The sequence below is a fragment of the Etheostoma cragini genome, chromosome 3 (genome assembly GCF_013103735.1).
Source record: "Etheostoma cragini isolate CJK2018 chromosome 3, CSU_Ecrag_1.0, whole genome shotgun sequence".
Taxonomy (NCBI): Eukaryota; Metazoa; Chordata; class Actinopteri; order Perciformes; family Percidae; genus Etheostoma; species Etheostoma cragini.
Genome location: NC_048409.1, coordinates 6509554 through 6534034, shown reverse-complemented (window position 1 = coordinate 6534034; position 24481 = coordinate 6509554). Strand labels below are relative to the sequence as shown.

Genomic DNA, 24481 nt, shown 5'->3' with positions numbered 1-24481 from the left:
TAGGGAGCAGAGTGCAGACGAGGCCAGACTGAGCAATGGAATGGCTTTAAACTGGAAAAAAAAAATATCTGCTGTTTGACACCCCAACTATAAACCTTCTGAGGGGCTCAAACGCACCTTCATCTGAGCTATTTCACATAGCATGCATACCCGGGCACGTGTGAGCACTAGCCGCGCTTGTCATATCTGGGCCAACTGGCGGCAGTCCAGCGTCAGCGTGGCTGGGTTTGGCAGCTTGGTCGCAGCATGCTCGCTGTATGAGAGGCAAGGTGCTTCGCTGCATAGCTGGAATGTTTTCTGTCTTTGTCTGGCCCCCAAAAGGGCTGCGATTCATTTGAAAAGGACCTCAAATAGAGGAGGGCAAGTTGAGGCATGTCTTTAACTGGCTCTTATAGCGGCGCTGCATTCACACTGCTGCCGCTTATTTAGTGTCATTTAATTAAGTGTTATGATGAATATAAATCTAATTAATCCCCAGAGTAGAGAAGACCCTTTTTCTATCCTGTCCCTTCATAGATAAGTACTTCAATCTTAAGGGCAGTACATTTTTTCCTACTGTTGACAAAATGCCCTTTTAATTGACTACCTTGTACTTTCTTATAAAGTGCTTTAGATAATCTGGCTAAAGATCTGTTTCCTGCTTCGTCAAACTTGTTTCCAGAGAAGCAGCCATGTTTCCAGATCGCTGAAACTAACCTGGCGAGTAATGTCATAAGATGTAGAAATGATGCCAAATGCTAAAGTCTTAAAAAAAACACCTTTGTCATTTCAAATGTGTAAATTAACTCTCAAATCCTCATCCTGAAGACCCAAAGTTTAAGCTACTGACCAAATGTTTTTTTGCTTAATTCTACAATTTCTGTCTTCATTTTGACAGAGAAAAACAAAAGCAAAAAGCTATAATATTTCCGACTAAACAACCACCTGCAACAATGAGTTTAGGTCTTCGTGTAATATGAAGTCGGACTAATTATTGCAGTAATTTGAAGTTGTCCTCTCCGTGTGAAAGTTGAGCCGCAGCGTTTAGACTTTTTGTAAACCACAAATTGCCTTTTGCCTAAACTTTCACATTGTTCTGGACCGCATAGCGAGGATAAGACTGTTTATGGTCTCTTGATTTGGACCAAGAGTCACGGTTCATGTAGGAGTCAACGAGAGGCTTAGAGTTCTTGAACAAGCCTGGATGATTACGGATGTATTCCTGTCTGAAGCTGCAGCTGACGGAACTCTGATTCAAATAAAATCCGCCACTTTTCTGAAGTATTTCAAAAAAGCGATGAGTTATGCTTGAACTGGCTTTCACTAATACACTCCCTCGCAGCAGACAGATGATGTGACCTGAAAGTGACACATCGAGAGCCGCCCCGTCACAACGAGAGGCCATAACATCTCAATGAGAAAATCCACCGAGGAAGTTTAAGTGCCTGCTCTCGTTTCTTTACATTCAAACAGCTGTCACAATACGTCTCATAATAATAATAATAATAATATCTTTTCCTGGACCTTTGCAGCTGTGAGAAATGGTCAGGACACTTTCTCTCAGCGATGTTATCGTCACAGCTGCATCTCTAAAGCCTCTCAGCTTCCTCCCTGGAGACTTGCAGCATATTACCTTATTCTGAAACAGACCGGCTTACATCTGTCCGTCTCTGGGGTGACGGAGCTCTATGGAAACGCTTCAAATGACAAGGGGTAAAAAGTTAAACTACAGTGGGAAAGTTTACACGCAAATCACAGCACGTAAACAATCGCCACATGGGTCATTTCTCATGATCTCAGTGAGAAAAACTGAATTATTGGACGGTCTGTAATAAGTCACCTTCCCTGGTGCTTACACCAAGTGAGAGTTTACTAACTCCAAACCACAAAGTGCAGTGAATTGCCGTGTGTCGGAGGTCAACATTCATTTCCTAACACCCATAAAATACTGTGATTTTGGGTCATTTCCTGTTGTTTGTTTGGATTTCCTGCTCAGGCTTTCATTTTCAGTGCAGTGACGTCAATGTGCATAATTGTTCATACAGGAGCAGACACAAAAGGTAGGAACTTTTTAGGTTGCCTATTTATCATTTAGGTCATTTGTTAAGCAAAAATGTCAATAATTCGCTGGTTTGAGCTCTCGAATGTGAGAATTTGCTGATTTATCCATTAATTTTATTTTAAACCAAGTATCCTTAGATTCTGGACTGTAACTTTGATCATATACAGTATATATATTTATAAAAATTGTAGTAATTTAAGTAATTTAAAACTATTTTCTGACATCTTTTAGAGTAAATTTTATCAGTCCGTAAAAAAATTACAATAATGGCAGATAATTCAGTAATGAAAATAGCTGAAGCCTTCTGAAGCTGAAGTTCTCAATGCCTAAACTGAACCAAACTCCATGACTCAAAGTCCTGATTTTGAATCAAATGCTTCAGACAGGCTCGATATGAAGTGCTTTTCCTTCAGGAACTCTATTTCTAATTTAGGAAGTAATACGGTTGAAGCAGCAGGAAGTAAAGAGCCATAGTAAAGTTCAGTAACTTTTTATACAATCAGAAGTTACAAAGTCCATGAGAGTGAGGACGTGTAACGTTTAAGAACATTCAGACAAGTGGGCGGCATAACTTCAACAGTAGAGATGTTGGGATGTTTGTCTTGACTGTACAGGTACGGCACATCATGGAGGTGTAAGTACATTTACTGTAAGCAGAGAATAGAGTACTGAGTGTCCTTTCCCTGGATAAATGCTGCTGTGCTCTCAGAGTGAGCGGCTCCTTCTATGCATTGATGTGTTCAGATTTACTGGGCTGTTCCCAGCTCTGTCACCCCAAGTCCATCAGCTGACAGCAGCTTCAGTGCACAGCTCTAAGAGGCCTTCACAGACCCCAAAGTGCAGAGCGGAGGCCCGAGGGCTTTCACTCCGCCAGACAACATCTCTCTCTGTGTGCAGCCCGCTGACCACCGTTGTCGTCAGACAGACAGGATGGGACGGCAGAGCCCGCCCCCCCTCCCCGGAACTCTCCGGATCTGGACCCAGGATGCCTGTGCAGCCTGAGGACACCTGCGGGGGACTGTGAATGTCTCTGTGATGGGGCTGAGGGACGGAGATGCTAATGAACACACAGTCATTCATCAGCCATCCATGGCATTGCTCCCATTCAGATAGAGATACCCACTGAGACACAAAGCCCCAGCTGCCTCAAGTGGCAGACTGACACACAACATTGGGCACCAATGCAACACAGCTTCATTTAGACCATTAAGAAACACTCAGAGGGCCTCTCTATACATCCCTCTGCACGGCTGCACACACAGTGGACAGAAGTGGATTCATCGTGTGTTTTAAAGGGGAGAAATAACTCTGATTACCACATGATGATGGAGCAAAAATGCCTTTCAGAACGCAGTTTGATTTTAATAGTGCTACTTTCTTATATATCTCCCTTTACAGAAGGGTTTAAATGGTTATTGCATCACTTTCTAGAGCTTTATAGATCGGTTATTGATCTAAATAAGTTTTATTTGCTTTCTTGCTAAGAGTTAGATGAGAAGATGGATAGCACTTTCATGGCTGAGAAAACAACAACTTATTCACATGTGTGACTGCAGACGTCATTGCTCATAAGAACAGGTATTTTATTATTAGATTACCAACATTCATAACTGCATTATCACCAAATAGACTTGTCCACAATTTTGATAATTGGTGAATCGTTTTGTCATTCCTTTTTTTTTATGAGGTACTTTTCTTTGTTTTACATTTTAAAAAGTAAGTTGAACATCATTGGTTTTCTTTGATAAAACTAGAAGATAGAATATGTTTTCAGAAGCCATTCATGGATTTATGTGAAACTGCAAATGGCATATTACCTTTTTTGACATTTTATGGACTAACCAGTTAACCAATAAATTGGAAAATTACATAACAGATTACTTGAAAGTGAAAATAACTGTTAGTTGCGGCCCTGATTGATTGATTTATAAACCATTAATAACGCCGTTAGTTAGACCTTATAAATGGTCACTAATCATAAAATGGTATTGATTCTTCTTCCACTAAACTCTGCCCACACTTTGATATAGGGCAGCTGGAAGAAGAGTACTGTAAAAGAGGCTGTAGTACTTCCACATACATTCAGACTATAAAAACGTAGGAGAAGGAGTATCACCTACATCAATGAGGAGTGAAAAAATTGTGGATGTGTCAAAGTTAAAATGAATCATAGTCCATTCCCAAAAAAACCTCCCCTGGGTTTTGGACTGTGAATAATCGAGTTGTGAAACAAAATCTCATATTAGCCCACTTTGGAGCTCCTCGTGACTCTGGGTAAGTCAGCAGTTGCAGCACGACACGACTGCATGGAAGAAGAAGCTCCTGAGCCGAACAAACCAATTACACCGCTGGTAAGGCCGCGGCACAGGACTGCATCATGCCCACAGAGACCCCGCTGTCATATTGTATGGCATGACTGTGGCTCAGTAGACCCAGGACTGATGAGCCATGAGGCCTGGCATGTGTGAGGGCTACTTAGCTGCTTAGCCCTCACACAGTGAAAGACATTGTGTTCCATACCAAGTGTGGACTCTCCTTTATTAAAAGAGTCTGTGTTGCTAAAACAAAGGCCAGTGCCGGTCAGCACACACTCAACTGTTGAAGCATGTGAGTCATATCTGATTGGAGTGTTAAATCTGCAGGGCTGGGCTGCTTTAACCCCAGGACTCTCCCTCCCGGTGCTGGGGGGGGCATGCTCCAGGACTGTAAAGTATTTAAACATTTCTTCCGGAGCGGAAACACAGCCCATTAGCATCACATGCTAACATGCCTTTGGACACAGAGGAGGTACACAGTACACCAGCTCTTCTAAGCGCTGACACATGGGAAAGTACAATCCATGCGTTTCCTCGAGTGACTCTCAGGGAAGTTTATTTTGACAACCTTTGAAGTAAAAATACACCATTAACCCTTTAGCGTTGATAAGCAGTACATGTATATGATTGGGCTTATAACACACTGAAATGTGGTTGTAAGCAGAATTAAGTATTTATGTGTGTACAAGTCAACAACTACGACTCCTGTGGTGAAGCACCCATAACTGTAGGCTGGCGTAGCAATAGATCATAAATGGCAATATAGTATAACTCATATGATATTTTATATATCACTTTGTAAGAGATGTTATACTGTGCTTGTTGACACTAATACAACACAAACGCAAAAATGTCCTTATATCTATATAACTTTATTTGAAGCCTGTTTTATATTATTTCAACATTTCTAAATGAATAACATCTATACCTGCAGACTTGATTAAAAACCTTCACTGATAAGTTATTAAAATTTTTAACTGCATGATTCATATAAGAACTCTTTATTAACGATGTATGACATTTCTAACTGCAGACTTCATGACTAAGACATTTATTGATGACATATTAACTCTTATTCCTCTTGTGCAGCACTCAGAAGGGAGGGGTGGTGTTGTACCAGATATTGAATGTGAAATGTGCAAACGTGTTGCCAATAAAGTATTGAGGACTATTTGTTAAGAGAGGATGATTAACAGTAAAGAAATGCCATGCAATTGCATTCTTGATGTTGTCTTGTTGCAACAGAGCAGCGAGCTGGGCAGACAGCAGCAGAGCTGCCAGGGTGAGAGCAGGCAGAGTCGGCTAGCAAGCCCAGACTGGATGTTAGATAGCCTTCATTACAAGACAAGGATCATGCCAGTTGCACAATGGGCAAAGCATTAGCTAAGTAATGTCTGTCAGCCTCAATAAACTTGATCTCTTCTCACAAACAGAGGCCAAAGAGCTGAAAGTGGCCTGGACTGGCACACTTGATTGATTAAAGAGGGGACAATGCAGCTTTGTTTCTGTTTCTCACTGTTAGCAAAAGGTGAAGAGCTGCTGATATATTATTTCATTAAAAAGGGGTGTAATGATCTGGATTGATATATTGATTCAATTTGTGTTAAATGGGCTTATATATCGTCTCGTATCGTCGTATTGTGGCAGACTTTGTGATGTCAGTTAGAGCTCGACCGATGAAACGCGCGACAAAACATAAACAGTTCTCCCTAACATTTGTAGTTATTTATGAGTTTTCACTATCTATTATTATCATATCACAATAAAACAAATTATCATATTACTTGATCATTTGTTTTATTGTCACAAGAGAACAGAGGAACAGCCAAATATATTATAGTTCTGATAAATAAAATGTATAAAAATACAAATTTAGGATATGAAACTTAAAGTCCTGTACACAATACATAAAAATTATAATGTTGCCAACAGGGACGTTGTAGAGCGACCTCTAGTGGACAAACTATACAACGCAACGCCAACGCTGCATTTAATTTTTTACATTTTCATTTATCAGAATCATTTATTTGGCTTAATGAAAACATTTAATTTTTATCGGCCATTACAAATGCCGGTACCAATACCGATTTGGGAAATGTCTAAAATCGGCCGATAATATCGGTCCGCCGGGCTCTAACATCAGTAAATATTGTATCATTGTACAAAGAATCACTATAATATTGGATTGTGATAAAACGTGATTTACACCCCTATTCATTATACCAAGTGGTGATGTAAATATCTATTTAGGCTTTATTCTACCTGATTTGTTATATCATGTGTCGATGTAAATATCTATTTAGGCTTTATTCTATTCATTACATCATTGGTTGTTGGTTTAAATATCTGTTATTAAGCTTTATTCTACCTGAGCAGTTTTATCAAGCCATCCCCTGTGAATGGTGTGTGAGTTGTAACTAATGGACTCATTAAGGGTTCATAATTGCTTTAGATAAGTTATAAGCCATTGTCAAAAGAACTAATTTTGAAATGTCGGGTTGTGATCAATCTCATTGACTAGAGATTTTCTTTCCCTCTGGTAGTAACCCAGTTATGAATGTTTGTAATCACAAGTCTGCATGTGTAAACTGTAATACATCATTAATAACAGGTTTTAATGTTCAAGTATGCCTTTATAATTGTCAATATGCCATAATTTAAGTTTTACATACAGTGTCTGTAGTTACAAATGCCCATAATTCATTGACTAAGAGTTTTACGTGCCTTCAGTTTTCAGTTTAAATGTTAATGAGTCAATCATAAAGAGTTGTAATCTTTAGATGTAAATACAAGATTGACTGCTGTTGTTCTCTGAAAACAACAACAATCAAAGGTTGTTTTTAACTCAAAAGTTGATGATTTATAGCCATCTATAATGATATATTAAGCAATAACAATGCTAATAGTTATATTTAGTTATATCATCATAGTTATAACTCCTTTCTGAGAGGTGCCTTGCCATAAAGGGGCATTGCTGAACTTATTTGTGCAGACAGTGTGTGAAAGGTGTACAGGTCTAAGAGATGTTGCTCAGCTGTTACGTCTTCAGCCTCTGCAGGTCAGAGCGGTAAGAATCATATTCACATCTGCACCGACATCCCGCCCAAACAGAAGCAAACAGTTACTCAACAAAAACTTTCCCAAATCGGGAAGTTTCCAAACGTTCCGTTCTGCTGTGGGAGTATGAAAAGAGCGTAAAGTAAAGGACGAAGACGGAGGCGGGCAGGATGAGGCAGACAAAGCGTTGAGCCAAACTCGTCCTCCCTCGCTCGCTTTGTTCATCAGAGCTTCTGCTTTTCAGCCAGATGCAATTTGCTGCTGTCTAGTAAGCAAGAGGAGGCTCCCTCATGACTCAAGGTGCATAACAAAGCTTTTGTTCAGATCTCCACCTCCCTGCTGTCAACCAGCAGACTGGTTTTCTGACACAAGAAGCATAAAAAGTTGTTATTTCATAATTAGAATAAATAGTTGTCTTTTTCTAAAAGAGTGTGTTGTACAAAGAACTTCTATCTGCTGGCAAGTTTCCCTCTAGTAGGAGGGGGGCATTAAGTTTCATCAAGTAAAACTAAAGACAGTAAAATAACAAAAAAGTCACTTTTGTAACTGAAATTAAACTGCAGAGCAGTCAGATTGAGTAACTTTCTTACTAGATAATAGCAGACTAACACACCAGTGTTTGTATGAGCCAGAACACTGACTTCTGAACTTTAAAATGCTATATTTAACTATTTTGGAAGCTGTAAGTTCTCCGCAGAGTTTCTCTAACAAAAGGTGATCAAACAGCTCTGTGAGTTTCTGTTATGTCTTCATCTTTTTATCTTTCCAAACGCATCACCGAAGCTCTGATATGATTCACGCAACACGTCAACATTGATGTTCATCTGCGGCACAATAACGGCTCTTCTATGTTAACTCAAAAGTCATAAAAGAAACATCAGTGCGGTTGCTCTGGGATTGAATACAGAATGTCTTTCTTTCAAAGCATAGGAATGAATTAATAGTTTTTATTATTGTGCCGTTCATAGAACAACACAAGAGACAACAACCAAGATCCAGAGAGCTACGTGAATATCTTCCAGTCAATACGACAAAAAAAGTCAACAAGTGAAGAAAACCAACTTCACAATAACTTTTACAATCAAATATTTAGACTTCCGATTCACGTTTAAGACTATAAAAAAGTCCTATGGAAAGGTGTACATCACAGCTTTCATCACGACATAATGTATATTCCATTAATTCTTTGGACAACAAAACAATATTTGCTAATATCACAAAGTCTGCTTCAGTTCAATTTAATTTAGGGGCCCGATCAATTTCAATACATTTATATCAATTCACAAAAAGCCACTAAAATATTATTTGACAATTTTATGATTGAGCTGTATCAGACATATCAGTGAAAACAACCTATTGTTTGTAATAACAGTTATAAACATAAAGTGGGAATTTCTTATTGATGTATTGATCCAGATTGTAGTGTTATCAAAGCCCATCCCTGTCTCCCAGAGTCCATGGTAGCGTCTTCAAAAGTCTTATTTTGTTTGAACAACAGTCCATTTGAGATACTCAGTGTTCAATCATCGTCTATAGAAGAGGAAAAGGCATCAACATGTTCAGCAATGTTTTGCACTTTGCTGGAAAAGTACTTAAATTATTATTTTCTTGTTGATTGACTAATTGATTCATTGACTAGACGTGCAGCTCCACAGCCCTATACTTCTGGATCTGCCTGAAGAAGAAAACTACTAAAATAAAACTTAAAGTCAAGGTTTAATTAAGATTAAAACAGCAATTATTCATATACACATACACTACATCTACTCCAGAAGATGTTTATGATGCAAGTATTATGATGCATAGTTTTCAGATCCATTGTAATATAGGTTTCCCTTTAGGATATTGGTGTTAGTGACTGTTTTCGGGACAGTTAGAGCAGTCCACCTAAAGATAAAACAAAGGCTTTCTTTCTAAAAGTTCTGACAGAGACTTCAATGTTGAGCAGATTAGGGTGGGGGGGGGGGGGGGGGGGGGGGGGGGGGGGGGGGGGGGGGGGGGGGGGGGGTGTCTCAGACTGCTGACCTAGGAGTGAAAGGTCCCTCAGTGGCCTCCTGACTGGCACCAATGAAGGAATCTGTCTAATCCTGGACCCTCAGGACACACACACACACACACACACACACACACACACGGAAGAAACCCAGGGCAAAAACCCAGACAGGATGGAGAGGACAAAGACACCACAATATGCAAAAAAGAGACTTTACCCTGAATATTGAATACGGAAAAAAGACACAACCAGGAATATCACACAATAATGAAAAATAAGCATCATGGCAGGCATAATTTTTGGATTCATGGATGATGAAGCCACAACAAAAAGCATTGATCTCCTTTCAGTATAACAATGGCAACCTCCTCTAGGCTACCTGTTCTACAACACAAACACCTGCACGACTGATCCAACACAAAAAGCTCCTTTGTCATGATTGTTTTGTTGACACAGTGGCTCATAACTGTATTTAAATCAATGCATATGTGGAGAAAAGAAACACACCTAAAACTAAAAAAAGCATGGGGGGTGGGGGGGTCCAATGCAGGCGCTGTTTACCAGGCCCCGTGTAGCCTACTGTCTTAATCAGCGTGCATTGGGCATACATGGTGAAAATGAATGTAAAACCTGGTAAGGAAAGGTGAGAAAGACACACCCGCAGATCCTTTATTTACTGTAGCTTGACCGAAACTATACGAGGCTGTGCTGCGGTTTCCAGTTTCGCCTGCAGAGGTGGATCTCTCATCAACAATAAAAAGCACACACAAACACACCGTAGCCTACCTTAGAAATTCTTGCAGACAGGTGTCACAGAAACGATGTCCACAGGTAGACACTTGGACCGGCTCCCGCATCGCCTTGCTGCAGAGCGGACACTGGAACCGTCTCTTTGGCTTTTCCAGAAACTTGTAATCAAACCCGGGCATCGCTACAGGTTCCGAGGGTATTCTCTCGGCCTTCAGCTGCAGGTTAAAAGGTAGAAATGTCCTCTCTGATCCTCCGTTGACTTCCCCCCCTCCCCCTGTAAACGGGGCTATTTAGCTGCACTGGCGTTTAAGCCGACGAGGGGTTCATATCACGTCCCTTCCGCCGCCGAGCGATCGGGCTTTAAGGAGACGAGTCCTCCGGTCTTTCCTCCTGCAGCCCCGGCGACTGATGATGGCAACAAAGGAGCGACACAGCTGTCCAGGAAAGGCTACGGAAACGATCAGAGCTCGGTCCTGAAAGCACCCTCTCCGTGCACGTCCACAGCTCAGGGTTAATGTGTGTGGGCCTCTCCTCCTCAAAGGATGCAGCACTGACAGACTGAGCACAATGCATAACCCCTCCGTCTGTTTAGGTGCACCGAGTCCCGCCTCCTTCTCCACGCAGGAGGAGTCAAGAAGCTGAAACACTGTTCACACTATTTATCCCTCTTATCTTTATCTTTATTGAGCTTTTAATGAAGGCGTATGTGTGTGTGTACTTTACTTGTTTTCAATGCCTCTATGGAATGTGATGTCTAATATTTATTATTTGTCAGATACAAGCCTATAATTAGTGCAAGCAAACTGTCTCTGGCTTTATAGTTATTAATAAAGTCCTAATTATTAACGTCAGCGGTGAAGATGCTTTTGTTGGTAATATTTATGTCAAATTCATATTATAAAAAAAAAGTCCATTCGACTTCATACAGAAGCAAACAGCACGGTTAGAAGTGACTGATGCCCCCTGGTGGTAGAGCAGACACACACACAATGAATAACAGTGTTTACATGTATTTCATGGTTCCATAATGTAAACGCACCATTTCCATTTCCATGTTACAAATAAAACCTGACTCACATTGTTACACTCATTGAAACCAAAACCTAAAACCGAAAATGATTTTATGACTGTAGAAATTAAGAACATCTATTTTGATCATATTCTACCTGCTGGATTGCCACCGGATTACATCATCATTACATCATCATAATACAACAATGTGGATGATCCATGTCCTCAGAATAGGTTTAAACTCTTCTTAAATGAGGAATAATTACTTCAGAATGATATGTTGAAGAATAGATGATGTCTTATTTGAATCATTATGAATACACTGGGGAAAATACACACGCGTCTACAGTATAACTAATATAATATTAGAGGTAAAATAATCATACCAACTGATAACAACCTTCCCAGTCATGTATCCAGGCGTCCATTAGAAGCCATGAGACACTTCACATTCTCTGAAATATTTGATCTAAACTAAGTACTATTCACTGTGAAACCGTCATCTCATTCAAAATACAAGATTTATTACAGGATTTGTAACAGCTTGCATGGTTTATGCTGTTCAATATGTCATTTCAGGTATCCAGAAACTAAAAGACACCTGTCAGACTCAGTAAAGTACATTTACTCAAATATCGTAAGTGAAAATTTTGAGGTACTTTACTTGAGAATTCTATTTTTAGGTACTTTATACTTTTACTTCACTACATTACAAAGGCAAATATATTCAGATTTTTAAAGCAAAAAAAAATCAACTATTACATTTAGATGCATTATTATTGATAAGTATAAGTATATAAACTTATACTTAGTTCTAAGTATATAAGACAAAGAATTAGCCCCACATTCACCAGCTGCAACATCAAAGTGATGCTTACACATTAATGCATAAGTAAATATAATTCAAATAATATAATATAAATTATGGTCTGAAATGGTCCATTCTGCATAATGAGTACTTTTATATTTTGATGCTCATGGTTTTGTACTTTTTACATGGTTAAACATTGATTCCAAGAGTTGTAACAGAGTATTTCCACACTGTGGTATTGGTACTTTTACTTAAGTAAAATATCTGAGTACTTCTTCCACCGCTTTGGCAGTTTTCTTTTCTCAGCAGTCTTAGGTCATCTTATGAATACAATTTACACAATACACATACCATTTCATTATAAATATTATACATATTTCAGTGAAAAATACAGTAATAGTCTATTTAATGCACTTGATTTACTGTCCACCATGAGTGTCCCGAGTGTGACATCTATCCTCCATAAAGTAGTGCTCTCAAAGATTCCTACAATGGAACACAACAATGTTTTTGCTAACAATCCCACAATGCAATTTCTCAGATTTAATAGATGTCAGTGATGAGGATGATTAATTGGTGTCCATGTTTACAGCTCCCTGCAGAGTAAACTATTGAGTCTCACTTATGTAGGGAGGAGTGAACAAGATTTGGAACACAGCCATTAAGTCGTAAAGACGCTGATCAGTTGAACCCTGAACACATCGTTATCTGGTTTGAATGCTGTTGTTGAGTTACAAATGTATTGGAGGACTAATCCGATAAAGCACAATGTGAGCGCTGACGATGCGATCGAGAATAATGTGTTTGGTTCATTTGACTGATAAGTTGCTAAACAGTCAAGTGGCTTTTGTTCTTTTTGTTTCTGCGCGCTGTCCTCTCATTCACCAGAGGCTTAAGGGAGCTCAAACCAGTTTGACTTTTATTGGCCTTTATCATGCTAACTTCCCGCGTGAAAGACAACAACAGCTCATCACACGAAAGCTGCCTAATGACTTCCTGTAATCCAGCTTCAGAAAGAGTGTTGCAACAGTCCTTTAACTAACCTGTTCCTGTTGTGGGATACACTTGCTGCAACACACAGGGCTCTGCCTTTTCCTTGCCTTGCTTTATGATATCAAACCGCCGAATGAAACCAACATTCATTCCCGGAAAGAGAAGAAAAAAAAAAACTAGACAGAGAGGAAGACCAAGTGGAGTTCTGAGGCCGCAGCTGCAGTGTGAAAGGGAATCTTTCAACTGCAGCACAGATGGGCCTCTGGGAGGAGTTATATTCAGAGGAAGCTTCACTTCATGCCACCGCCGGGCTTCTTGGCGACTGCTGAGGAGGTGGGGGTTTGTTTTTAGGACAAAATCATCGTGGGACAGGTTCCTCAAGCAAAGCTGAAACGAGATGGCGGAAGGGACAGAGTGAAATGTCTTCAGGGTTCAAAATACTCAAAAAAGGCAAAAATAGTCAATTAATAGATTAGTTGATTGACAGAACATTTGTTGGCAACTATTTTGATAGCTTAGTAAAAAGCAGGAGGATAGTTAAAAGAATATATTGTGGACTGATGATCAGACAAAAAAAAAGAAGGAATTTAAAGATGACATCTTGGGGAAAATTACAATTGGAATTTTTCCAGATATGTGTTAGACAAACCATTTATTTAACTGATTGAGATCATAATCAATAAAAGAATCAATAATGAAAATATTTGTAAGTTTTAGCCCTTAATGTTCACACATGACTTATGTCCTACAAATTACTGTAGGCTAATCAATTTGGCAATAATAAGGCCATCAGTGGCTGACATTTAATTAAATATCAATTCAATCTTGTCTACATCACTCAATATGAATCCAGATTCTGACTAAACATGGACATGCAACACTGTTAAAAGCTTCATGTCTGTTGTTTTAATTCCCCCCCCCCCCCCTAGTAATGTGCTTATCAGTTGTGCTTATCAGTTACTGATGGACATGAGTCCATCAGTATCAGACTACGATAATGGTGTCTATGAGTAATTAATCCATGTTGGTCTCCATGTCCTTGTCCCATTGTGCAGGTCGACAAACATTTAAACAGCAGCCGTGTAGCCTGTAGCGAGGATTAACAACATCTCCGTTACTTATTAAATTGTGATGCACTTTAATCTTTTTTAAATCTGCAGCTATTTTCAATTTGGGGGCTGGAGGGACTCTTTGACCCCACCTTCACAATTTTCATTAGAATCTGTTGCTTTTGCACCATCACTTTCGAGAGAAAGAGGAGCAAATTGCTGTTTTCTGCTCCTCTCAATAGCCACAATGCAAATCTTTGACTGAATTATTTCTTTTTGCATGCAGATAGCAAGGTTCTGATCAAGTGTAGCTGAAAGGGATTTGTTTGTTAATGTAATAAGAGCGCCTTTGACTGGAAATGCTGTAAGATGTATGCCTGTATGAAACAAAGCTATAGTCATGTCTTTAGCCAGTGAGCTTTCAAACTTACAAATGAGTGCATTCTCAATTCTTCATAAACATGCATCTCTGTCGATGTTATCAAGAGAAGCTTGTCTCAAGTTCAGCTTGTCTTTCATCTGGGGATTAGCACTCTCTGTTACATTTCATCACCATCCCAACATCTCAGTGTTTGTTAACAAAAGCTAATAAGCGAAATATTACGTTTCACTGCCAGCAGAGTGTTGCCATGACAACAAGCCACCGATGTCACCGTGAATGGGTGACTCTCGTCAAGCTGCACCGCCTTCGGTATCCCAGAATCCTCCTCTTTTCTTCCGAGGCGGCCGCGGGCCCCCTTTCCCCAGGTGTACACCTCCCCATCTGTGAAGAGCAGGAGGAGGAGGAGGAGGAGGCGCTGGTCACCATTACTCAGGATGCATTAACCCATGAAAATCTTTAACTGACAGCTCTGTCTCTCCTGCAGTGGCAGCACAATGGCTCTATCTGGAGGAAGTCAAAGCTGAACAAAGACTCCCTGAGAAAGGAAGCCTACAGGCATGGCTGCCACTGCTGGCTTTCTCCCCGGGGAGCCAACCACCGGCACAATATGACTTTTTACCAATTTACCCTCAAAACACACTTACAAACATGCACACATCTGTTACCTATCTGTTATACCCTGTGTTTAAAAAACAGACCAATGGATATGTATGTTTTACATTTACATTACTGCTAACCATACCATATGTTCCATGTAACCATTAAACCTCCAGTTTATTTTAGTTTGCCATGAAAATAAACTTCCAGAGACATGAAACGTGTTTAAGCAACCCTAACTCTCATTAAAATCCTCCTCTTTTCTTCCAAAGCAGATACACTACAGATATCTGAGACATGTTTTCTCAGCTCAGAACTGAGATGAACCCTGATGGGTTTACTTGTGCAACTACTACTCACACATATAAACTTTTTTAAGTGAGCGATTGACAATGATTGGAAATAAAGAGGTTGTCATCTTGAAAAGTTCTTGTTTTTAGCACAAGTGGTTGTTGGAAACTTCTGGTTTGAGAGAAGGTGTTGGATTTACCTCTGCTTTACAGCATAGCAGCCGAGAGGGAGACATGCTACTTGGCTACAATGTCAGGATAGTGAGAAAGTGATAAAAAAAAACGCTGTATAATGAACAACTTAAAGTCTGTTAGCAGACTGTGCTTGATTGATATCTCCCTAGTCTCACATTTCCAGACCCATATCCACAGCACTGTGTCAGCGATGGAATATGTTGTGGCTACACCACCTATCTATTATGGGATAGGGGAAAATCGCTCTGGCTTTTATGTATTTCTTTATACCAATCACAACTGTATTGGGCAGCCTTAAGCCTCAAGGATGGAAATAGCATCAGGGAGGGATATCCAGCGTGTCTTTTACACGCCAGATGTCATCTGACATCCATTAAGACAGAGTAACAGTTCCCTGACCCTCCTGTTAGCTTTGTTGTAATTGTCATAGTTCAAGTTATCCGGTGACCTCTCATACACACCAGCCTTCAACCTGGGGAGGAGTGCTTGACCTTTATAAACTGGGACGGTCAAAATATCACATGTAGTCACTTCTACTCACCAGGTCCGATAGCTAAGGTAAAGGCGTCTCCACATGCAGCCAAGGTGATGCCCGGCAGCCCAGGCACCGGGTAGGGGACACGGCTGCTACGACGGGAGCTACAGCCCATCTGGCCATGCTGGTTGCTGCCAAAGGTAAAACATTGACCCCTTTCTGGCGAATAGGGAGTACAAATGTGTTATTGTTAAAAATCAAGAGTGTTACTTTGACACAATAAAAATCAGATTTATTTATCTGACTTGTTTTATGCCTGATGTGCTGTAAAAATCAAAGATTGCCCTTTGTACTTTTCACAGGTTAGTTTAGCTTCAGAATTTTAGCTGTACTGAAAAAGTTGAACAGGTTGGAAGTGATCTCTCCACGCAGCGTTTCGCTCAATTTGTTGCTGCAAGAACCTAGAAAACTAGTTTGGCAGGCGCTCTTGAAACAGCAACCGTCTCTTATTTCATATCGTTATGGAAGCATCAGTCATAGATGCATCATTTCAAATGAGTCTGGTTCAAATTTTATATTTATAATGGGAATAGTTTACCTGTAACAGCAACAGAATGTGCTGTACCAATGTCAATGTGAACAATCTTCTCACTGTTGAGTGGAGCTGACTGGACAGGAGTGAAAGAATGGACTTCTTCCACCTGATTGGAGGGATTTGGTTCCTCTCCAGCTGTTATCTTATCCAGCCCAAGCTTGTTGAACCTGACCACAACAAAACAACAAAATTGAGGTACTTATTAGGGGCGGCTGAGGCTCAGTGGTAGAGCGGTTGCTTGCCAATTGGAAGGTTGGTGCTTCAATCCCTGGCCCTGTAGTCCCATGTCGAAGTGTCCTTGGGCAACCCCGAGTTGCCCCCAATGCTGTGTCATCGGTGTGTAAATGTGTGTGAGTTTTTATCTGATGAGCAGGTGGCACCTCGTACTGCAGCCTCGGCCACAGTGTGAATGGTGAACGGTTCCTGTATGATGTAAAAGCGCTTTGAGTAGTTGTTAAGACTAGAAAAGCTATTTAATTTAAAGCTATTTAAATACAGTACATTTACATTTATGAAGGAACAGAGACATATGTATACATACTGAGACCTGAAATGAGCTGTTGTGTATACTGTCCTACTCTTACACAACTCTACAGTACATCCTGTCCAAAACCTCTCGGAGAAGGGCGGATTACCAATGACAGAAAAATGTTTGTCATTTTAGGAGAATGGTGCCTCACAAGTTGTGCACCAGAAAAGTATCTCTGTCCACCATATCATTTAAATTATCGCCACCCCATTCACCCAAACAAGGTTATACGTATATCAGTCAATCAGTGACGTGTTTATGGAGACTAATGACCATAGTTTTGGGTGGTAAAATATAGAGTAATTACCTGTTGCTTCCACATGTCACAATGCTGTATTTGGTGCTGATAATCATGGAACAGTCCACTCCACACATCACCCTTTGGGCCTCAAATTCCACAGGTAAACACACCTGCTGTGGAGAGTTGTGGGTGTCTTGGGTGCCAAGCCCAAGGCGACCTTCCAGACAGAAGAATAGATACAAGGATAGAGACCCAACAATCAAGCTGTGTATTGAGATGCTCTTGTCATAAATCAGTCACAAACAAACAAACAAACACAAACAGATGAGTCCTAAGATAGTTTGAAAACAAACCATTTATTTATGATATACCATTGTCTCCTCTTCCCCAGGCAAAAACTTCTCTTTCGTTGGTCACAGCGAGTACGTGGGAAGCACCACATGACACCTGAACCAGCTCGTAGCCGAGGAGTGCCTCAACTATCTTGGGCTGAGTACAAAAACAGAGACAGAGAAAATAAAATGTCATCATTGTCATTAAAGTACAGATGTACAGATGTAAAGGGCAGATGTACTTTAAACATTCCTGGTTCGAATCAAGCCAGGAACCTTAGCTTAATGTAACATTACTCTCTCTCCTTTTTTTCCTGTCTGCCTCTTTGCTATCAACTGTCCATCAAATGTGCCAAAAATTCACAGGGACCAAAAGTGTCCTTTATATTAAATTTTTGTTCTACAATGTCAGATTTTTTAAAGGCATGTTTTTTTCGTAATTTAGGATATTTCTCACAGCACGGAAAAAAATAGATCTAGATCCGCCAGTTTCATAGGTACAAATACAGTCTAATGTAATACAAATGGTTGTAATGGAAAGTTAGAGAAGTGTTGACTAAACTGTATAATCATTTTGGAGGATAACGTTTAACTGTACTGCATTACAGCATACTGAGAGGTATTTCTTATATATAGAAAATATTAAACCCCAACAGAATTACATGATAACCTAGGAGTCTGGTTCTATTCAGCTCGGGACTATTTGTTCTAGGAGACATAAGAAGCTGGGTCCAGACTAGTTTAATGATTATCCTAAGAGGATGGAAGAATGAATCCAGGAGTGGGCTTGTTAAATAGCTAGTGTGGCAGCGTTTCTGCAGGGCTACTAAGAAGCCAGGTGTTATGTAGAGGCGTAATATATGTGCTTATTGTCAAATGTTATTATTTGATTGCATTGTCTTGAATAGCATGGTTATTATTTTATTTTGTCTTAATTTTTGTCTAAGGAAATGTACCTAAATTAACAACCGAGGCCCATGACATGAGTGGGGCGGTTCAAGAAGCGAGGGGATGTGTTCAAGTTGTAAATTGTAAATGTGTTGTATTTTGTAGGAAAAAAAAATGCCAACTGAGTGTTCATTTAATACGAGTACTAAATTTACCTTTGAACAATGGACACGTACCTGTGTTACATCATTGAAGTTACCGTGTCCTAGGCAGCCGTTGCTACCACTACCAAACGTCATGATAATGCCCCTGTCTGCAAATTGAAGGGATTAAAGACACTATTAGTTGATAAATGTAGGTGTATTATTGTGTAGGCCAAAGCAATGCTTATAATCCTTATCTAGGAAATGCTAATCTGTGTCAGTACAGTGAAAAGTGATGAAAGAGAGGCAACTGAGCTGAGAGGAAGGGTCTTTAATCCTCCGTTATCTGCTTTAAAATGCTGGAAGGACTGACAACAGCCTCCTGAAGCACACTGACTAACAGAGCACTACAGTTTAAGCTCAAGGAAAACTACTTCCAAACTGCTAGGCAAGGATGGAGAGGTTTGTTTTACAAGTGGACCCATTTTATCTGATCAAGCCTGGAAAAAGAGCTGACTGTATACACACTTTCATGTACGTTCAAATGCTGCCTAAGTGTTTTAAAGCCATGAGGTGCAGCGTGTGAGGGCACAAAACAGAGATTAAACATTGACTTCCTTTTAGCAGAGCTCCGTGCTAAACCAACTGAGCATGGGTGTGATGGCTATGATAGTTATAAAAAGCAGCCGGCCAACCAACCTGTCATGCAGGTGGTAAAAAGATCCCCGCAGGATACCGACTTGATGGTGACTCCAGACTGACCCTCAAGGAAACGGGAAATGAACTGAGGCTGCATCTGCTCCACCACACCGGGCAGACTTGCCTCACCGGACCCCACTGATGGAGTCTGTTACAATAAAGAATTATTAGTCTTAAAGGGGGCAAAACAGTAAAAATTTAACAGTTACCTGGAAAACATAAGCAATGAAACATGTTAAAAGAAGAATCCATCCTCTCATACACCATTAGGAAACATCAATCTGTGATGTTCAACAGCTTCCAGCTGTTATTTTATTATTAAGTTCTACATAAATTCTGATCCAAAAACATGTTTGTATGACACTGTTTGCACTGAAGCAACTGCTGGTGTAGTATTTCCCCTCTAATGTGGCTGTTGAGTTTACAAAGAAGCTTTCTGAGGGGCTGACACCAAAACAAGATTTTAACCACAGATATTTTTGATGGCTGAAAGGAGATAACTGAACTAGCTAGTTGTAACTAGCTAAGCTGTTTATGGGCAGTTATCTGTAAGAATAAGAAAAAAGACATTGTACATCAACAGGTTGACCCCGGAGTGCAAAGTAATCACAGCTGTTTCTTGATAGTGAATTTGAGAAATCATAAAAGCTGCATTGTAAACAAGTCTTAAAATACAGACCTCCCATGTAATCAGACGGCCAGACTTGGTCACCCCCATCTTCTGGGTGCGGCCCAGAGACACCTGAAGCACCTCAGTGTTGAGCATCGGGAGGCGGAGAGGCGCTGAGATTCCACTTCCCCACGTGTACACCGACGACAGCGGGAGGGAATGCACCTTCCCTGATCCTAAACCCACTGATCCATCTGTGCGTGCCCAAGAAATAATCAGTCAAATGTGTAATTAAAGTAGGCCTACAGTGATCTACCTGGTGCAGCTAGTTCCTGACCTCTAGACCTGTTGGTAGGAACTCTCCCTCCTGGTCTACCATGACGTCCAGTTTGCACAGCAGACAGTGGTTTCTCAATCCTGGAAAATAGATAATGAAAAAAATCTTTACATAAAATAAATTAAGTCTTCTCAAATCATGTGCATCAAAATGCCTGTCTAATAATTTGTGATACTTTAAAGCAGTACCTGCGCATTTTGACATTGCCAATATCTGTGAAGAGATTCAGGAGGGGCCTGATGCATATGGGAAGAGCCATTATTTCATTGAGTTGAGGCCGTTTGGATGGATCCAGATTGAGCATGTTGAGAATGAGATGTCGGAGTTCTGGGCTGTACCGGTCTGAAATCGGGGCAAACGTTCCGCTCATAATCTTCAGAACGAGGGCAGGTAGATTCTGAAAGCAAAATTTAAGAGGGTTATACAGTAAAATTACAAAACGTGTATATAAAAAATCTGCAATCCTCTTCCAAAAAATCCCTGTCAAAAGAGTAATATTTTCACACTAGTACCACACTTTAAAATTGGTAGTGATATTTTAAAAGCTTTCACAAATGTAATATTATTTAAATCACTTCAACCAAGTAAGCAAGGGATTCTGTTAAATGAAATGCTTTTCGTACAGCTGCCTCAAAGGCTCTCTTAAGGCTTGCTAGCTCATAGAGCACACAGCCCAAAGCCCAGATGTCACTCTTCTGGTTATACGGCTTTCCCTCACACAGCTCTGGGGAGATGTAACATGGGGTCCCGACCACCTGCAGAGTGAAAAGACGAATTGATGATTTGTGTTAGGATTCAACCTGTGAGGTTATGTATGTTGCTGACATAATCACTGTTCCAAACCAAAAGCAAATCAGCTCACCGTGTAAGCTTTGCTCTTGCTGACAAGGATTTTAGAGATGCCAAAGTCACCAATTTTGACGATCATCTGGTGCTTATCAAGAAGAATGTTCTGCGTCTTAAGGTCTCTGTGCAAAATAAGTTTGTTGTGGACGTGGTACAGGGCAAGTAAGATTTGTACAAAGAAGTGAAGGATGGTGTCCTCGTCCAGCAGAGAGTTACAGCGCTTCTGTATGTAATCCGCCAAGGTTCCACCTGCATGAAAAACAGCGAATGGGATACCTTTGTATTTCACTTTCAAATATTAATAACAGTCCAAGTAAGCTGTGGCGGTTCCACCTGCAAACCAAGCAACAGACTGCAAGGATTAAAAAATGTAATGTAGAGAGATAATCCATAGCTTAAGAAGCTTTGACAGCAAAGGTTTGGTCCTTAACCTGAACACAGAAACAGCTAAAAGCGCCTCATCTGAGGATTTCAAGCTGAATATTGTGTTTTGCTGCAGAAATTTGGACCAATTGATGGCAATCTAACTTTCTTAACACCTTATATAACTATATATATAACTATATATACACACATATATTTAAACATAAAAGAAATGTTACCTAATCAACTCAAAACACCACCATGCAGATAGAAATTAGATGTTGATATGGGAAAAAGAAAAGGTATGGAGCCCTACAGCACTAAACTATGGGAACAGTGACCCATTAGACAATGTACAAAAGGGGATGGGGAATAAGATATTACAGTAAGCTTACCTGGTGCATACTCCATAGCTATCATGAGGGCCTTGTCTTCCAGGAAGTTCTCATAGTACTCTATGATATTTGGATGGTTGAGCAGTTTCAGGACCTGACACTCGTTCTGAGCCGCCAGGCGTTCGTCTCGTGACATCTGCTCCACTGGGATCTCCTTCAGGATGACAAAGGCCCCGTCGCCGCGCCTGCGGCACAGGTGAACGATCCTGACAGGGGAGGAAAATGGAGAGATATTTGATGTAGACATTGTTCCACAAACAATAGAAAAACTAGTGGGATGGTTGTTGGTAGTTTAATTCTGGTGTGACAGTGTTACTGAGCACTAGAACTATTTTAGTTTTTGACATAAGCCTCTTGTATAAATTGAAGAAAGAAATAATGTAAAGAAAAGTTAATGAGCCTGAGTCTTTTATTTATGTATGCCTTCATGCAATACAAAGCTTTAAAAACTTGAAATTAAGAATGGATGGATAGGAAAGTGAGGGTGGGTAAGATTTGGGTATTTGACTACAGATACTTTATTTATGTTTTACTTGTTGAACTGTACTGTCTATTGCTACCCAATAAAATACTTGAAAAAGAAAATGGGGGGATTAATGAAACATGGTGCTATTATTCGCTTGTTATGTGTGAGGAAGGGTAGTGGGTGTTCTGCTCTGGAAGTCGACTAGTCCCAAAATCACTTTCAAAAACAATCAATGCACATTTAGCACAAATAAAGACGTAATGTAGTATAGATTTACATTATTGTCTTTATGTTGCAGATAATTGCAAGCTGATAATGCTAAGTTCATTTATGTCACATAGGCACATTAAAAATCATAAGTTATTATAAGACTGTACCTGTTTAGTGTCAAAATGTTATCTACAAAGTCACTGTTACAATTTCGTGTAAATGGTGCGCGTCGTGTGGCCGGGTTAGCTCAGTTGGTAGAGCCGGCGCACATACTATATAAAGAGGTTTATTCAATTCAATTTAAAGAAGCTTTATTAGCATGACAGTATACTACATACTACAATACTGTATATAATACATACAGTATTACTCTTCGACGCACCCGCCGCCGCCTTTGCGGCACGCCATTCCCCCTCTCGCTCCCCTTTCATGTCTTCATCTGTCCTGTGGAAATAAAGGACTAAAATGCTCCGAAAAATAATCTTTGAAAAAATGTAGCTAGTTGTGTAGAAAATACAACAGTATCCTGTATCTGACAAAGTGGGACAAGTACCACTTTGACAATGTACAGTTGTCCAGTAACGTTAGAGAACCTGCATGAGTGAATGTACCTTATGACGTTTTAAATAGCTACATTGTAAAGTGTGAATGAAAAAATGAAAAAGTAGTAACGTTATGCTAATATTTAGGATACTAGTTACAGTAAATATTAGTATATTTATAGTAACCTTTCCAGACACTTGCTATCTTTAAATAACATATTTGCCTTTCAAATGTTAACGTAACGTTACAGCTAGCTAGTGATTCAAAGTGATGTGAATATATAGCGTTAACTCAGATGATAACTAAGCCTATCTAGCTAGCTAGCTACAACAAAAATAAACATTTGAAAAAGAAAAGCCACACAAACTGTGACAAAACCCACAAATAAAAAGCCCAGAGTGGCTTTGGCATTCATTTTATTCACACAGCTGCTTTTTTTTTTAAACCGTTAGCTAGCGTTACTTTTCCAGACATGTTTTCTTCAGTGGTTTTCTTCTTCTGAGGGCGGCGCACATTTGACGCATCCCGTTACATTTTAGGGGAAAACGGCGTTCTAGCTTTCCTATTTTTGCGCCTGACAACGCTGTATTTTCTCACCTACGTCGGAATAGCATACGTGTGTAACAGCTATGAAGTGTTAATAAACTCAGAGTGTATCTACCCGAATGCTCCTCTTCCGACAACTTTGATTTTCTCATATTTCTCCATCGTTGCTCCCAAACTTTTCCGCTGTCTCCAGGCAACCCGTTCCAACTACTACAGGAAGCGACGAGGGACAAAAAGGTGAGGTGCTGAACCGTTCTCCAATGCATCCTAATATGGGATACTGCGATCCATACCAATCTCAACAAAGAGAGGCTCACAGAAGTTACAGGGGTGGCACATATTTTAATACATGTTTTCAGTCACAGAGGAAGAGATTTAGAAATAAAAAGAGGGCAGGCCAACAATACTTTGAATGGTGTAAAGCAATTCAAAAATATTTTTCAAAGTTTAGGTTTAGGGTAGCTGTCAGTCATCTGGTGATTTATAGAAGTTGGGAGATGTAACACAAAAAATCCCCTAAACACAGTACAAAATAGCTCAGAAAAATAAAAAGCAATGTGTCAGAATGGTTAAGGTCAAGTCTGGCCTCAAATCAATTGAGATTCTGTGACATGTCTGGAAAAGAGCCATTTATGGTCAAGACATTCCTGAAATGATAAAATTGATCAACACATGCAGAAAAAAAACATGTGCTTAAAGTCACAGCTGTAAAAAAGAAGAAAAAAACAGAAGGTTAATAATTTTAATAAATAAACAGTAGATATAGTTAATAATACCAA

The 24481-nt window shown here is 39.9% G+C and overlaps 2 protein-coding genes across 4 annotated transcripts in view; both read right to left on the bottom strand.

Annotated features, from left to right (window-relative positions):
- Positions 1–10741, bottom strand: part of traf4a (tnf receptor-associated factor 4a) — a 34278-nt gene extending 23537 nt beyond the window's left edge. For both annotated transcript variants that reach the window (XM_034867369.1, XM_034867368.1), the window contains exon 1: positions 10193–10741. Coding sequence is in view for 1 of the 2 variants with exons in the window: in XM_034867368.1 (XP_034723259.1) it covers positions 10193–10335 (143 nt within the window). In the remaining variant the exon portion in view is untranslated. The remainder of the gene's footprint in view (positions 1–10192) is intronic.
- A 1671-nt stretch (positions 10742–12412) lies between these two features.
- nek8 (NIMA-related kinase 8) lies at positions 12413–23925 on the bottom strand. Of its 2 annotated transcripts, XM_034867655.1 has the most exons (16): positions 23818–23923; positions 21938–22143; positions 21196–21428; positions 20957–21088; positions 20522–20730; positions 20334–20413; positions 20066–20250; positions 19387–19534; positions 18781–18857; positions 17696–17813; positions 17391–17541; positions 16558–16721; positions 16026–16178; positions 14625–14783; positions 14452–14539; positions 12413–13358 (listed from the first exon to the last, which is right to left on the bottom strand). In XM_034867655.1, exons 1-15 carry the CDS (start codon positions 23862–23864, stop codon positions 14502–14504), a joined length of 2100 nt encoding a protein of 699 aa, XP_034723546.1. In that variant the 5' UTR covers positions 23865–23923; the 3' UTR covers positions 12413–13358; positions 14452–14501. The 2 variants fall into 2 exon arrangements, with proteins under 2 accessions (XP_034723546.1, XP_034723545.1); XM_034867654.1 differs by lacking the exon at positions 14452–14539 and having other exon boundaries at positions 23799–23925.
- Between the last annotated feature and the right edge of the window lie 556 nt (positions 23926–24481).